Source organism: Saccoglossus kowalevskii, chromosome 20 (genome assembly GCF_978046115.1).
Source record: "Saccoglossus kowalevskii chromosome 20, keSacKowa6.1, whole genome shotgun sequence".
Classification (NCBI taxonomy): Eukaryota; Metazoa; Hemichordata; class Enteropneusta; family Harrimaniidae; genus Saccoglossus; species Saccoglossus kowalevskii.
Genome location: NC_140660.1, coordinates 21212726 through 21229557, shown reverse-complemented (window position 1 = coordinate 21229557; position 16832 = coordinate 21212726). Strand labels below are relative to the sequence as shown.

The 16832-nt window shown below is 33.3% G+C and overlaps 1 protein-coding gene across 2 annotated transcripts; it reads left to right on the top strand.

The window, feature by feature from the left end:
• Positions 1–783: 783 nt before the first annotated feature.
• Positions 784–13791, top strand: LOC146730124 (uncharacterized). Of its 2 annotated transcripts, none has more exons than XM_085494745.1 (11): positions 784–917; positions 2113–2256; positions 2415–2591; positions 4193–4528; positions 4988–5308; positions 6283–6435; positions 9231–9413; positions 10355–10453; positions 10568–10711; positions 11130–11232; positions 11377–13791. In XM_085494745.1, exons 1-11 carry the CDS (start codon positions 839–841, stop codon positions 12293–12295), a joined length of 2658 nt encoding a protein of 885 aa, XP_085350871.1. In that variant the 5' UTR covers positions 784–838; the 3' UTR covers positions 12296–13791. The 2 variants fall into 2 exon arrangements, with proteins under 2 accessions (XP_085350871.1, XP_085350870.1); XM_085494744.1 differs by having other exon boundaries at positions 6283–6474.
• Positions 13792–16832: the final 3041 nt, after the last annotated feature.

The following is a 16832-nucleotide window of genomic DNA, read 5'->3' as shown; positions in this document are numbered from 1 at the left end:
GAAATTATATGTCGATTCCAAAGTTAGCGTCAATAATCCGCTACCCCTACATGTTGAAGTCTCAACCAATGATAAACAGCAGGTTGCTAAGAGATGCATATGGACGGCGTTTGTTAAGTCGATTGTAACGACTATTGTGGCAAAGCCAAACTGAATTGTGATAGCGGAATATGTTAAAACGTTACTAATCTTTTCTTTATGATAAATTCAACTATATCTATGACAGTAGTTTAATTGATAGTGAGTATTGTTATTTATATCCGTGTTGAATCGTACATTTTTTTTCATTTTGTCATTCTTCAAACGACCATAGTTAAAATATAATAATAACATTTACATAATATTGTCTGTAATGACATACACTAATTCCAACATTGTACAGTATCTCACGGTCGATGACGGTGCAATTCTATATAACAATGTCTATAGTACAGCGTTGTGTGACACGTCAGTAGACAAATATCAATAATGAGAAATTATTTTCTTCCAAAATAAATAAATAAATAAATAAATGTATACTTTCTTATAAATATTGTATCGTTCTGATCAGCTTCGACGTAGGAAAGGAACATTTTAAATGTCAAAGATATGTGAGAAAGTTAAGACAAACATACAACACGATAAGTATGTGTTTACCCGACGCCGGGAGTCATAGAGATGACGTACGGTCTACCCCGTAACCTTGAAACCCTGCCAACAAGGCAAGACATGACAAAGATAATGTATATTAACATATTAATAGCACTAATCCATTTTCTATTGTTGATATGTCACACTGTAGAGTCAATACGAACTGTGGTTATAATACCTTGGTGTGACTTCAGTACTGTACAGTGTAATGATTATGACGATATTACGTGTGTATTCACTGTTATTAACCATCATATATGTATGTATATCTGTAGTACATGCACAAGGTAATACTATGTATTCTTTGTATGTTACAATCGTGTCAGTATTTATCAATTTGTTGAGGATTTCGCGAACGTGAATCTACACGAGGAAGTAAAAATGTTTGATGAATTATTGTTGCACTATTTCTAAACGCAGTATCGCTGTTAAAACTAAAACATTGTGACAGTAATAACTATGTTGTGCTGAGATTTTTTTTAGTCACCGTATTTATCCCCGCCGAACTACACGGTGTAAATTAGTTCAGTTTTTCACCGTTCTCTTACGTCCGCATTTAAGTATATCAATGAAAATACAACGAGGAGTGGTCTCCACATTCCATTATTTCACTTTTATTGACACGAATTATTTACAATTCCAAATTAAAAAAAAACGCACCGTACACTCTTTCACGTACGAACACTCGCGCTGTGTAACTACGCCCTTATCCCCCGAATGAGATCACATGTCATGTGAACTACTTTTAATGTCGCCTATCTGTTCGATCCCAGAATCTCAGATAACAATGGAATTTTGTAAAACTGAACGAGATGGACAATAGACAATAATATGTCGACACAGACACTGACTTAACTTGAGCATACATTTCAAATTATGACTGAGTTGAGGGCAAACGCCAAGCTTTTGAACAAAGTGTAGATTCCATAACAATTCACGTGTTGTGATCGTGCCCCACATACTATTAACTTTGATATTTGCAGGTATACTTTATAGGTTTTTTTTAAATTCGCAACACAAAATCGATAGCATAAATGGAGGCACAACACATACAATGGGTGCAGTTGAAGAGACGTGTCTCTGTTTAACAATACGAGCGATTAATGTTACCAATAACCCCAAGGACCGAAAGCACAGGCTATGTTTAAAATGATCTGTTTTTTTTCAGTTCTCTGTTTTGGTTTTCACTGGTGGTGGATTATGACCCCGTGTGCACTACGAGCTTGATGGTTTCAAAACTATAATTAAACATGGCTTATAGCAAAACATACAGCATACAGCTACGACCTCGCCTGGGTTGGATATTTTGTCGTCATTTGTTTTGTGTTTTGGACCCATACGACTTTTGTTTAATAGACTACGATAGGGTGTGTTCTAGTTACACTAAGCGTGGGTCTTTAAAAAACAGATATATATTATTCTTCCATGCCACAACTCCACTCCTGTGTTATAAATATTTATATAATAATCACCATGTTTCAGTTGATGTAAGACTATTAGGAGGTCACACGCCATTTGAAGGAAGAGTAGAGATAAGAAGAGACAATGGTGAATGGGGATTGGTATGTGCAATGAATGCAGAGAAATGGGATTTGATTGAAGCACGGGTTGTATGTAAACAATTAGGTAATATGATAAACTGAATATTTGTTATACGCTTTATTTTTAGACATATTGATAAACAGATACTGTTATTTTATATATTGTAAAATTTATTTCATACTCATGTACAAATAAATTTTGTTTTATTCTCAATCAGCAATTTAATGTTTGTTTGATTCTAGGTTTTGTTGATGTAATGTGGACGTGGAGTAACAGTGAATATGGTGTCAGTAATCTACCAGTGAGTGTATGTGATATCAGTTGTGACGTATCAGACACGTCACTTAATGACTGTACAATATCTAGTACTGGCTCGTGTAATAATTGTCAAGATAATCAAGCTGGAGTTACCTGCTATTGTGAGTAGTTTAAAATTTAAATGAACCCTTCTGGACTGTATGGGATATTTTACACGATTTGATTCAAGATTGCTTGAACTCAATGTCATATGTATTTGTGTCTATAGGTTTCACTACTTCCAGTTCTCAAAAAATCCACGGAGAAAACAATAATAATAATTTGTAATTGAGTGAGGATGACTAGAATCGGACTTAATATGTCACAATCAGAAACGTGTGGCTTTTATAATTGTTCTGATGGTATGATTTATGTCACGAGTATATTATATATTCTGAGTATCATAAATTGATTGTATGTTGAGTAGGAAATTGAAAATCACATTTACGAGTTGGTAACAGTGGAGCTAAAAATCAAAACATATATCTCGTGGCTGTTTTTATGCCAATGTTATATTGTATTAATTAAAAATCTTCCCATCTTTCAAGGAATTATCAAATAAAAATATTAAATATTGTCTTTTTGTCCTCCAGTATTCATGAACAAAATAAACGGTTACCAGTCTACTCATACCCACAACAGAAGGGGTATTAATATTATATATCACTGTGAGATATTTTGACGAGTTGAAAGTTATTCACGTATAACTTAATAGGACATTGCAGCGTAATATTTTTGCTCATCCTGTAACAGCCATGTTTGACATTCTTATTTGCGTATTTACACCGAAGCGTGACGTCATTGATACCTTATAGTACGCGGTGGCGTAATACGCGCTACTCAATTTTTTCTAATAGGTAATATTTTTTTCACTGTCAGATCTCACATAATTTGTGAAAGACGCGGTTCGAACGTCAGCAACAAAAATAATTTGATTTTTAACTTGAATTCCTATTTTTTAATGTCGAAATTGTCATCTGTCACTTCATCAAAGTAGACCATCATCAAGCATGACGCGGAAAATACTGGCATTGTAAGAGAAAAAATATCAATATTGCCTCGAATAATGTCACACATTGGTATCACCGGTACATGTACTTCAGAAAGCGTACTTCTTATTGTTAAGGAATACGCAAATATTTGACAGGTTGATTACGGTCATCGAGGTAATTTTTTTAAACTAACGAATGTTAAACTATTGCTGATATCTTGCAAAGTACTAAAGATATGAATTCAATTTGTAAATAAGAATAAGTTTGAATGGTCATATAACTAGAATATCAACATTTGAGAATAAAATCGTCTAAACGTCATCCCGTGGACTTCGCTTTTAGTAATTAACACTGGCAAAGTTGCGAAATCTTAACTTTATCTCTGGATTCATAGTTGTGCTCTATATGCCACGTTGTCAGTTTTTGATTTTTGGAGTCCATATTTAAAAAATACCACTATTATAACATGGGAGCTAAAATAACAGGACAGTTCAACATCTGCTCAAAACTACATATTTCTCTTTTATGGAAGTGTTTCAGTATCGATCGACAACCTCATTTTTGCAACATAGAAATATATATAAATGAATGTGTGTTTACATCTCAACACAGGCAAATCTCAATTTATAGTTCAACTGCCATTCAACGAGTGAGGTAACGGTATATGTATTAATAAATTTAACCGCATATATCGCTAAAACAACATACAATCACATACAATTATATTTTAGTTCCAGGTTTTCTAGGTCGTTACAAAGAAGGACCAAATTTAAACAGAACATTCCCATCATCATCAAATATTTACAATTATGACAATTCTATAACTACAATTCAAGGATGCATCCAGACATGTAGAGGCAACTCTAAACCAATAGCAGTACTTGCCAGTGAAGATGAATGTTACTGTGGTGATCACGACACTGATTACCAGCAATACGGTGAAGCTGTGCCTGGAGAGATGATCAACGAATATGCATCCTATGGTACCCTACAATGCAGTGGAGATACTAGTATTGAACCTTACATACAAGGATGTGGTGGTGATTACCAATTAGATGTCTATGACAGTAAGTTTTTTTTTATTTTTGAATGTAGAAGACCAATGAAAATGAATTAAATTTTCATAATGATTAATATGAAAAAAATGTGCTGACTGTCTTCAGCGGGTACTCCTTAGTCAAGTCCAAAATTCTTTAAGATTTTTGTTCACAAATGTGTAGAAAATATAATGGTATTGCTATTTAATGCAAGATATGTTAATAATGTAGCAAATGTTCAACAAATGTGTAGATTATCTTTAATTATCATCTTCACAATTGTAACTCTGGTTATTCAAATTATTCGAAATATGTTTTTTTGCATTACTTGATTTTAAGTCATAGCACATTGTTTCGTTTCAAATTAAAATCTATCTTCTTTGTTTTGGTATGAGCTATGAATGTGAATTGTTTGAATTTAATTTTGAATAATTGATGCCTGAAAATTATTGTAATATTACATATATGTCAACGTCAATTATGTTACAGCTACTATCGGTGCATGTGGAGGACAGTACACTAGTGACAGTGGTTATATGTATTCCCCAAACTTTCCTGACAAGTATCCACGTGACCAGAATTGTATATGGACGATTACAGTTGAAGACAACCATATAATTCAGCTTAGTATATTGATGTATAAGATAATTACTGGTGATCACCTGGATATAAGAAATGGCGATGACGTAACGGCACCAAAGATTACATGGAACAGCATGACAGTGTACAGTACTGGAAATATATTATGGTTACAATTTTATTCCAATTCAGATATGAACATAGATTTTGGATTTGCATTGACATATCAAGGTAAATCATTTTAACCTTATTGTTTTGTATTATTATAAGGAATGCATATAAAGATGGGTTCTTTTGATTTCGGAAATATCACACAACCGATAATCTCAAAACAAAGATGGCTATCAAATTTATGTAAATTTCCGGTAAATGTTTTTGAATATTTATTATTCGATATTCAAAGTTTCTCTGTAACAAGTAACGCATATTCTGTTGGGAATAAAACTTATTAATTAAAGCACCGCCAAATAACTGACCTGCTGTAACATTTAGTGAATGGCTGTCAGATTAAATACAATTTAATTTCTGTTTGACTTGACAACAGCATTGAATTGAACTGAAGTTTTGACCCGCGAGCCTGTCGATCATAGTATTATATCAGTATTTGCGAAGAACACGAGGTGCGGAGCGAATTCATTTTCCTTGCCACCACATTACACCCAGCTAGATAAATGGATTATTTCACAAAAAAATATTATGCTATGATGGGTTGGACCACAAGACATGCAACAAACCGGAATAGCGATACTTGATACTGCTTAACAATACAATTATTTTGGATATATTCAAAATGAATGGATACAACTATTTGCCATGCATGCAAGCATATTTATACAATGTAGACTAAATAATTGGAATAAAGATGTGCATTGATTGTTTGTAGAATTGAAATTACATGACAAGATCAGCGATAATAAATTGCTTTGAATTAATCAAGGCATCCAATAAGTAATGTGTTCATTTATGCAGTGTATTCTATCTGCCATCATTCACAGTAAATATACTTGGTCACCTAATTATATTGACGTGTGTAAAACGGGGTAACGTGCGTGATTTTACATTTATGGTGCCATGAAATTACCAAAATGTTAGCATTCCATACTAGTCAGGGCACCTCTTCAACAAATATATTTACATACATTTTGAAGTAATGTAATTCAACGACATTTATTCATTCTGGTAATATTAATGTGTATTTTCCACAGCTCTACCTCAGTGCAGTAAACCACAGCCAGTGTATTCCCATGTGCATACGACACCATCTACACTTCTTGATCATTTCAATCCTGGTGACACCGTTGAATTTAGATGTGAAACTGGTTATGTATTGAATGGGGCAAGTGTGATAACATGTCAAGGTAATGGAATGTGGAATAGTAGTGTACCAACATGTACAGGTGAGATGGTAAATATAGCATTACATTTAGATGTACAACTGGTTATATATTGAATGGAGTAAGTGTTATAACATGTCAAGATGATGGACAGTGGAATAGTGGTGTACCTACATGTACAGGTGAGATGGTAAATATAGCATTACATTTAGATGTACAACTGGTTATATATTGAATGGAGTAAGTGTTATAACATGTCAAGATGATGGACAGTAGAATATTAGTGTACCTACATGTACAGGTGAGATGATAAATATAGCATTACATCTAGATGTACAACTGGTTATATATTGAATGGAGTAAGTGTTATAACATGTCAAGATGATGGACAGTGGAATAGTAGTGTACCTGCATGTACAGGTGAGATGATAAATATAGCATTACATTTAGATGTACAACTGGTTATATATTGAATGGAGTAAGTGTTATAACATGTCAAGATGATGGACAGTAGAATATTAGTGTACCTACATGTACAGGTGAGATGATAAATATAGCATTACATCTTGATGTACAACTGGTTATATATTGAATGGAGTAAGTGTTATAACATGTCAAGATGATGGACAGTGGAATAGTAGTGTACCTGCATGTACAGGTGAGATGATAAATATAGCATTACATTTAGATGTACAACTGGTTATATATTGAATGGAGTAAGTGTTATAACATGTCAAGATGATGGACAGTGGAATAGTAGTGTACCTACATGTACAGGTGAGATGATAAATATAGATGTACAACTGATTATATATTGAATGGAGTAAGTGTTATAACATGTCATGAGGACATATACATTTAGTATATATATGCATAGTTAAGATACACCTGACAAAACAATCGACTCTGTGAATAAGTGTACTTAACCCACTTATTTTATATTTTGAGTTTATTTTATTTTTATGTGGGGTTTACAATATATTTTATTATCATGTTTGTGTAACGTGTCATATGTGCACATTACTTAGTTCATCCTGATATAGACATACAGTTATCTAAAACTCTGATATAAAATTATGAAACCTCATTGTTTCCGGCAATGCTATTAAATACTTAAATACTCTGAACTCTATGAAAAGTCAATTATGTTTAAATGAACATCAACATCGTCAAACAACAGTATTATCATATATACTGTACTCCAGTTGATATGCAACATCATTTTGGTAGATGAGTGTCAAAGGTTTTAGTCAAATGTTTCACGTCAAAAGTTTCAATTTGAAATAAAATGGTAACCACACTCGCGTTCATACATGCCAATTACAAATTGAATTAGCATGATATCGATTTCTTTTGATTTGAGTGACAAGCACATTTACATTAAGTTCCCGTCGGCTGATGCAACAACAACATATACAAATTCGCAAAAAAACCTACAGGTCACATTCCACCAATTAGCCTATCAGAGTTCGTTACGTTCAAATCTTATAGTTGTTAATAACCAATGGGCTTTCTTTCACAGCGTTATATTTGAAATGCGATGTATGAGGGCGTACTTCGACTACGTGAGCTGTTTGGCTTGAATGTGTGTGTAGCTTTGTTTATTGAGTATCGGTGATCTGTGGATCTGGTGATCTGGGCAACTCTCTATTAGACACTTCAAAACTGTTACTTTTCCAAGAATCTATGTTTTGAATTGTATCATACATAAGTAGTTTCAACAAATAATTTAATATTTGTAACCTGTTTTTTTTTGCGAAATTCATCCAAACGCTAACATTGTCATCTATCTAATTAGTGGTAAGACTCTATAAGAATGTGCTAACATGCATAATGTCCACACGGCCTATTTGCCGTGACTCAAGCAGTCATATCAAGTGAGCGATTTTGCGGTAGCTCAATCTTAAGATTCCCTGAACACAGATCTCGCATATCCACCCTTCACGACTAAATCTCTTAAAAGTATTACACTAGATAGAAGAATTATTCCATCCATGTTTTTTACTCAATTGAAGCGGGCAATAGTATTACATTAATAGTAACCAAAATAACTTTTATCTTGAGTAAATAAAAAAAATATGTTTCATGGTATCTTAACGGACTATGTGACGGGATTGTTCGATGTGGTACTTGTCGTTTCAAAAGATGATAAACTGGATTTTAAAATACCAGTCATAACTAAATTGGCCGGAACTATTTATGTGTTGGTTATATTAGCACAGCTATATTTTCTAAAAACAAATATATTATTATACATCTGTCACCATAACGCCATACGTTACAGGATTTAAGTGGTATTTTCATCCTACCATATTAGGAAATGCGAATTCCAAATGGAATTATTATTATGCGCGTAAGCATCCTCTAATAATAAACATGGCTGCCACCAGATTTAACAATGAGAAGTTCACTGATTCTGTTCTAAACATTTTGGATTTCGGCATTCCCATGGTGTATACTTGGGAAAAAAATATATAATAATACGGTTATTATGAGAAAACCTCAGAATATGCACTCAGACAGTATGCCGCTGCGCGTCGGTCGATACTCCAGCTGTACTGTCTTCGTGCATACTTTGAGGTATACTCGTAATAATCTCATATTATTAATTACGTCCTACACACAGTATAATCATATTCCCTATGTCGCACTATCTGCTTTATGTTTACAGCCATGTTACATTTATGACGTTATTCTCAGGTAGAAATTAAAATGATTTATATAATTATTATTCATATAATTGTTTACCCCATTATCGGGTAATTTAGTCCACGTGTGTAATGAATGTAGTTAGGACTAAACCTTGTGTTTATTTCCAGCTGTATCCTGTGGTGTACCACCATCATTTCCAAATACCTACCATACGAATACTGCATATATCTATCCAAATACTGTATACTATTATTGCAATGATGGTTACTATCCTAGTGCTGGTGGTACACCATATAAACAATGTCTGGATTCCGGCAGATGGTCTGTTGGAATAGAACCACAATGTACAGGTTAGTTTTATTTTAATTCCCAGAAGGTGGTAATCACAATATTAAGTGCAATTTATAATTCTTTTGGTCTTAACTGAAGCAATCCAATCAACTAATTTATGTAGCTGAATACATTTTACTGTTAATGGGTTTGCAGTAGGTATTATTAATGTAATCGGGCAGAGTCCAATGAAGTTGATGTTTTGTGACAACAGCTAAAACACAAATACAAAGAGATGTGGGACGTATAATATGTATTTATAAATGGGTTTAAAAATTGCCCACTGGTATTTCTGTTCCATATCTCTTGAATGATTTGAGGACATATTATTTAAGTATTTCTGTTCCATATCTCTTAAATTATCGGAGGACATATTATTTAAGTATTTCTGTTCCATATCTCTTAAATTATCGGAGAACATATTATTTAAGTATTTCTGTTCCATGTCTCTTTAATGATCGTAGGACATATTGTTTAAGTATTTCTGTTCCATATCTCTTAAATTATCGGAGAACATATTATTTAAGTATTTCTGTTCCATATCTCTTAAATTATCGGAGAACATATTATTTAAGTATTTCTGTTCCATATCTCTTTAATGATCGTAGGACATATTGTTTAAGTATTTCTGTTCCATATCTCTTGAATGACCGGAGGACATATTGTTTAAGTATTTCTGTTCCATATCTCTTAAATGATCGAAGGACATATTATTTAAGTATTTCTGTTCCATATCTCTTGAATGACCGGAAGACATATTGTTTAAGTATTTCTGTTACATATCTCTTGAATGATTGCATTCAAACTTTAAACGTACGTTATAATTCATACGTTATAATTCGTACGTTCATAATTGATGATTTTTTAAGACAGAGAAAATTTAACTTGTATGTATCTGATATACTAGTACTAACTTTATTTAAATGTTTTATTAAAATCACAACCACATCATATATGGTAGCTATATCTACGGTGAGCACTACAATTCTCGACAGAACAGTTGATGTAACTCATTCTACGAGTCATAACGAATATTCACTCACGACATTGCAGTCAACTGGTGAGTGAAAAAATAAGGATTATTCGTTCATTGTTCATTGAAATTAATACATATCGATAAATGTATTTAATTTTTTTTTCGTTATCCCATTAATTTGTGAAAACGTAATTCAAGCCCCGATAGGTACTTCCCATCATTACAAATATATTCAGACTTCAAGTATGGAATTTACAGGCAGTCAAGATATCACTCCCAACCCGAGTGAGTCTACAAGTGGTCGTATGCAGAACCCAAATAGAAAACAACAAAGCAAAAAAGGTGATTTTGAAATTGTTATTTACTCTACTGCAATGAATTTATCTGATGAATAATTATAGTTTAAATTGAATCGGAAAACTGACATTTTCACGCCAAGGCAACTAACATAATGTCTTTTTCCACCATATATGTGTGCCTCTCTAACGTTACTTAAATATTATGTGAAATATAGTGAGATACAATGATGGTCATTCTCATATATTTTACAAACATTATATTGACTTATTGTCCATGCAATTAATATATTGCGTAAAGTAGATCAATTCATTTATATATTTACTTGTTCCGATAATGTTCATGACATGTGGTGTTTTGTTACAGTGTACACATTTAAAGGCATTGGTTATTGCGCTACAATGATTTCTGATATTTTAAACAACAGATCGTATTGTTCTATAACTGTGACAATCTTTTACAGATACCAACATGGCTATGTACATTGGTATAGGCGTTGCTGCATTTGTTACCATGACAATAATCATATTAATTTTGATATCAGTGATACTTTGTCGGCGAATGAGGTAATATCACTGTATCATTCTAAGATCCAAATGACAACAAAATACATATCGGTGTTGTATGACCAAAATATCGCATTGGGATATATATTACACCTTGGTTAATAATAGAGTTATTTTAAAACATAACTTCATTTCGTTTTACAGAATTAAAACAAGCAGAGACCATGAACTGATCGAGGTTGGTGAAAACACCCATGGTACATCTCACAGAAACATTGACGTCACAGAAGGATGTGCAGATGCAGATCATAGTCCAGGTATGACTATGGCTGACTATGATGTGATCGACAAAAATTACAAAAGAAATATCACTCCTACCATTGCTGTTGTTGAACCTTTCTCTCGAGATATAAATGTAACAGACGATGGGAAACCTGCAACTAGTGTTCAAAAACAGTGCGATCCTGGAATTGAAGAAATTAATAATATGGAAGCTGAAGCCACGCTGGCTAACATGTATGCGTGTGTGAATAAACCCAAGACAAGACTGACACGAAATCGTAATGTTGAGGTAGAAAGCGTATCTGCATACGATGATGTTCAAATAGAACAACTGATTCCTATCAGACTGAGTGTCGATTTTACTGTAAATCCACGTCCGACCACAATGGAAGTAAGTCGTGTTGGTGACGAAATTCCGACCACGCAAGTAATTGACATGTATGCATTCGTTGAAAAGCGAAATTCTGCGAGATCTCGCACGATGCCAACAGATAGACCAGTGGATGCCGAGTCAGTTGATGATGATAACAAAGTGCCTGTAGTACCACCTAGGAGAATGTCATTGGTAGAATCTGAAGGGAACAATCAGCAAGAAGGTTTTGTAGAAAATGACATTTACCAGTCCACTGGGGAGTCCAATGTTGATGATGCCGTTTTATTCCTACCAAACCCACTGAAGGATGGAAATAGAGGCGCACGCATCACTGAGAAGACGGCAGACGATTATGAAGGATTTGTAGAATGTGCTATTTACCAGTCAGCTGAGGGTGCCGACCATGATACAAATAACAGCCAATCACAGGAGGGTTTTGTTGACAATGTCATCTATGAGTCAATGTAGACATTAGTTTGCACCGAGTGCTTGAATAACTTTTAAAATAGGTTCAACTTATGTGTGATGATTCATGATGACATATGGTAATGTTTTACAATTTCGGCTTCTATTTGTTTTTAGCTTATGATATGTTAGCAAATTTCTTCAAAATAATTAGAATCAAGAAAGTAACAAGTTGTGGGTCTTGCCTTGTGACAGTTTTGGGGAAGAGGAGTGAGAACTATCTATGACTGTCCTCGCAATATTTACGTCATGGTCCGTTGTATCTTTATGGAGATTAAACGGCTCTATTGTGGTATTTCACTCATGTAAATTCAATGTCCAGCTGAATGGAGTAAAATATGGATGTTATCGAGAAAATACTGTGCAACGATGCATTAGAGGATATAACAGGGAGAGACAGAGAGTGGTCTCGCTACCATCGAAACGAAGCCAATTTTTCAATTTAAAGTAATAATATGTCTAATAATTATATCGATTTCATTACCAAATGAATAAATTAAAAATATTATAGTATGTCATTTGAACGAAATTCGAAATATATTATATTGTTCTAAGAGTTACAAAGATAGTGCTCGCCATGATGCACGTATTTCGTGTAAAAAATCAGTTTATATATGTTGTACATTTAACTATATACACATTTAACACGATATGGTACACATTATGTTTTAATTTGTACTAATTTCATCATAGAATCACATTGATTTGTGGTCATGCTTCCCACGATGCCACACATGACTTGGTATTTCCGTTATATATTTTGTGCTGGAAACCTGTGCATTGCTACCTATATCCTATATAGCAAGTTTTAATGCAGGTGTATAACCTTTGGGTTTATTTAAATTATATGTATTGTCTTTTTCATGGATAGATTTGTAAAATTGACATATACCGTTTTAAATCTCTAAAATGAATATATTCGATGATTTTCAATCCACTACGCTCATTGTTAATATTTTGCGTGCCATAATTTTCCCACAAAAAATTTTGAAAACATGTTGCCCATTTTCATGAATTTTGTTGTAGTTTTGAACGAAATGAAAATAATTTCATATTTTCTGTCGGTATTAATCGACATTTGCAAAAAATATATGCAGTTTTATTCTGTTAAAGATTAAACGAGTATAATGTAATTATTGTATTTTACTAGGTTCAAAAAGATTGGAAAAATGTTTTTACATCTTTCATTTTTACAAAATTCCCGATTTTTGGTCAGTAGAAGTAAATGCTAATATTTATTCTGTTTTTGTTGTGACGAGTCAGCAGTATTTCGTAATACACAGTTGTGTATTTCGTATTACACAGTTGGCACTTCGTATTACACAGTTGAGTACTTTGTATTACACAGTTGACTACATAGTATTACTCATCTTTGTACATTATGACTGCTGATTTAGTATTATCTTGTTACATTACAATTTATAATAACATTTGATGTTATTTGCATCTGACTGATTTACAAAATCTAATGGGGCCAAATAAATGTGTTTTTATTGCAACAGTACCCCCTCATTAATTTCTGGACAAGTATTATGTCAAAGGTTTGAGTTAACAATTAATAAAAACATACTAGTTATTCATGCTTTATATAAACTCTCCAGCCTAATAAATACCATTTTAATGAAGTCATCTGCGTTGTCGATATTCCCAGGTTGTATACAATTAAGGAGGACCTAGACAGACTAAATATTGTTTAAAGAGAAAAAAATACATCAGCTTATGTGATTTCTATCGTTGTGTGGGACAACATAGTCAATTGATTGCAATGTATGTCTCAGTAACGGATTTCTATAGATTCATTTGAAGATTTGAGTAAAATTCCCAATACTCCAGATGTAGAATGTAATTTTTAATATTGTTGATACTCTTCCAGGTGGGGCGGGCTTTCTTAAAAAAATATGGTACTCAAGCTGAAGTTAAAACAACGCGTAAAGGGGGTGTTATTTAGTTAATTTACGCGTATACGCGTGTACTGTGTTTAGGGTCGACAATTTATAAATAAAAGGTCTACTTTCACTTGTCTTGGAGATGCAACGCGTCTATAAAAATGGGATATTTCTCGGGCTGTCAACTCACATTTTTCCCCACAATAAACACACGAAAAACAAAAGAAAATAAAAAAAAGTGGTGACAAAAAGTTTGCGTGTTTCGACAATTGTTTCCAATTGTTCTTTCATCGGGCGTGCTTCCGGGTTCCTAATGCTTTCGGTATTATTCTGCGGGATTACTCGACAAAATTGGGCTGGGCAATAGAGAAGTTTTAGGCGGTGCATGCTTCAAATTTAATGAATGCGACGAGTTCGAGATAGATGATGACAGAATGTGTTGTGCATATTGCGAGTTTTCTCCGAAAAAGTACAAGGCCTTATTAAAGACATTTGGTAAGTAGAAATTCCGGTAAAATTGCCAAAATGCAATCCGTCGAATTTTTAGTCGCCGGCGTTGATGATCCCAGCGACTCTTGCAGACAGCAAGTACTTTCGGCATGCGGACTTTCGAATTATTAATTTCCCACTCTCTCTACGATCATGGATTTAAATAGAGACGTAATATCAATGCAATATGTAACTACGAGGAGGTTACTTTGCATGCAAAACGTCCGAGAAAAATCAATTAGTGTGGGCTGATGATTTTCTCATGTAATCAAGTATGATTGACACATATAAATTTTTATTGTACAGGACCCGAATATTTAATTATTTTTAAGATTATGCTGTGAGTAATATCATAGTAGTAACTCAGAAATTAATATTGGCACCACATGGTAACCTACAATAATTTCGCAGCTTTGACTGACGCATATTTTTAGGCCATGTTCGTCTTAGTCTCCAGAAAACATAATAAAATCACACTGCAAAACAAGTATTTTTTTTTAGAAAAACGTGTTATTCCTGAATAAATATGCATTTTGTTGATTTGGTTAAATACATTTTTTGGTTCCTAGTTTTTATGTAATGTTCATTGTGCCACAGCACTGAAACCTGGTGTTCAGCAAGAATGCAATTAAGAAATAACTATTTGTTAAATAAAATTGTCTACAGTATTTTTTGGCTAAAAATATCAATTATAAGGAAATAGTGATAAATACTCGATGCTCAGTCATTTTATAGTTATATCCTAGAGCAAATGTTACATAAATTCAATACACGCACAAAAAAAACAAAAACAAACAAACATTCATTCATTGGCCTCATTTAAAATTCGACAAAAATAAGTATATAATATACAGAATTGGGAACAAAAGGTTCTATGTGATTGTTATTTTACAGTACCATGGTTCAAGCCAGGGTCTGTGATTAGCCTTAGTTAGAAAAATTTATTTTTTTTATTTTTTTACCACTGTGATTGTTTATGTTTAGGTAATAATAATCGCCCAGAAGACACACAGACATCAACAAAATTACAAGAATCGGTGACACCATTATTTGATGAGAGTATTGTATCACCTTCAAGTTCTAACCAGTCAGAACATACGAAGACTAGTAGTAAAATGGGACAAGGATCGCCTATATTTCCATGCTATGAATTTCATAGAATTACTGTGGCATACAATGATAAATAATACAATGTAAAAAAAAATGCTTAGGTTTACCAAAACTTAAAATATTTCGTTATCTTGTTTGGCGTAGTTCAAAACCCAAAAAGGTGCAGTCCATTTCTACCAAGAAAAGATCACTATTTGGATCTACTCTAATATCTTCAAACACTGTAAACAACAGATATTTAAATTTTACCAAACAAGCAAAAACAGAATATAAGATTAATTGTATACAACAACGTTTAATGATATTGTGATTATTCTCTAAACTTGCCCGGTCAGATTCCAAACGCACTTTGTAGCAAATATTATCAAAGAGCATGCAAGACAAGGTAACATATCAGCTACTGCTTCTAATCTTCATCATGCTTGTGATAAAGGCCACTTAGACTCAACGAAATTGTGTTGGTATTATGTTGAAATATTCATTCCCTTCAGTGTTTCTTTTCAGGAAAGGACAAAGTATGCCTCGATTTTTTCGCGGACAATGGCTATTTTGTAATGAAAAGATACACAAATACTTTGTATGACGTATTAGGCAAAGTGATAATATGAAGTGAGCCCAAGTGAGCTCAGAGTCGATCCTGATGCTCCAAATAATTCGAAGAAACACAAAAAACAAGAAAATATTTGGGATAGGGGAAATAATCGTCCACGTCCAGAAAATATTCCTAACCTTAGAAAGATGAAGAAGGGAAGCAAGACTACATATGGCACAACAAAAATGCAGAAAATTGGGTATTTACTAAAATTTCAGTTTAATCAAGGTCACAATGATCTTGCAAAAATTCACTGACAACATCTTGCTATAAATATCTATCAAAAACACCAAATATATGTCGTTCTGGTCTCCAGTTCATATTTTATAACTTTATTCATGTTTATCTAACCTACGCCACAGACTTACAGAACATTCAAGAACTGTAAGAAGAAGACAACGTAATCAGGGCATGTCAGAAATTAATAGGCGCATGAATGTTGTAAATCCAGATCACAGAAATA

What these genes read in the sequence shown, in the direction of transcription:
- LOC146730124 (XM_085494744.1), top strand. Translation starts at nt 839, where the DNA reads ATGATTATGACGATATTACGTGTGTATTCACTGTTATTAACCATCATA. An exon ending in GGTTGTATGTAAACAATTAG is followed by an intron (nt 2,257 to 2,414) that starts GTAATATGATAA and finishes GTTTGATTCTAG; the next exon opens with GTTTTGTTGATGTAATGTGG. An exon ending in AAAACAACAAAGCAAAAAAG is followed by an intron (nt 10,712 to 11,129) that starts GTGATTTTGAAA and finishes AATCTTTTACAG; the next exon opens with ATACCAACATGGCTATGTAC.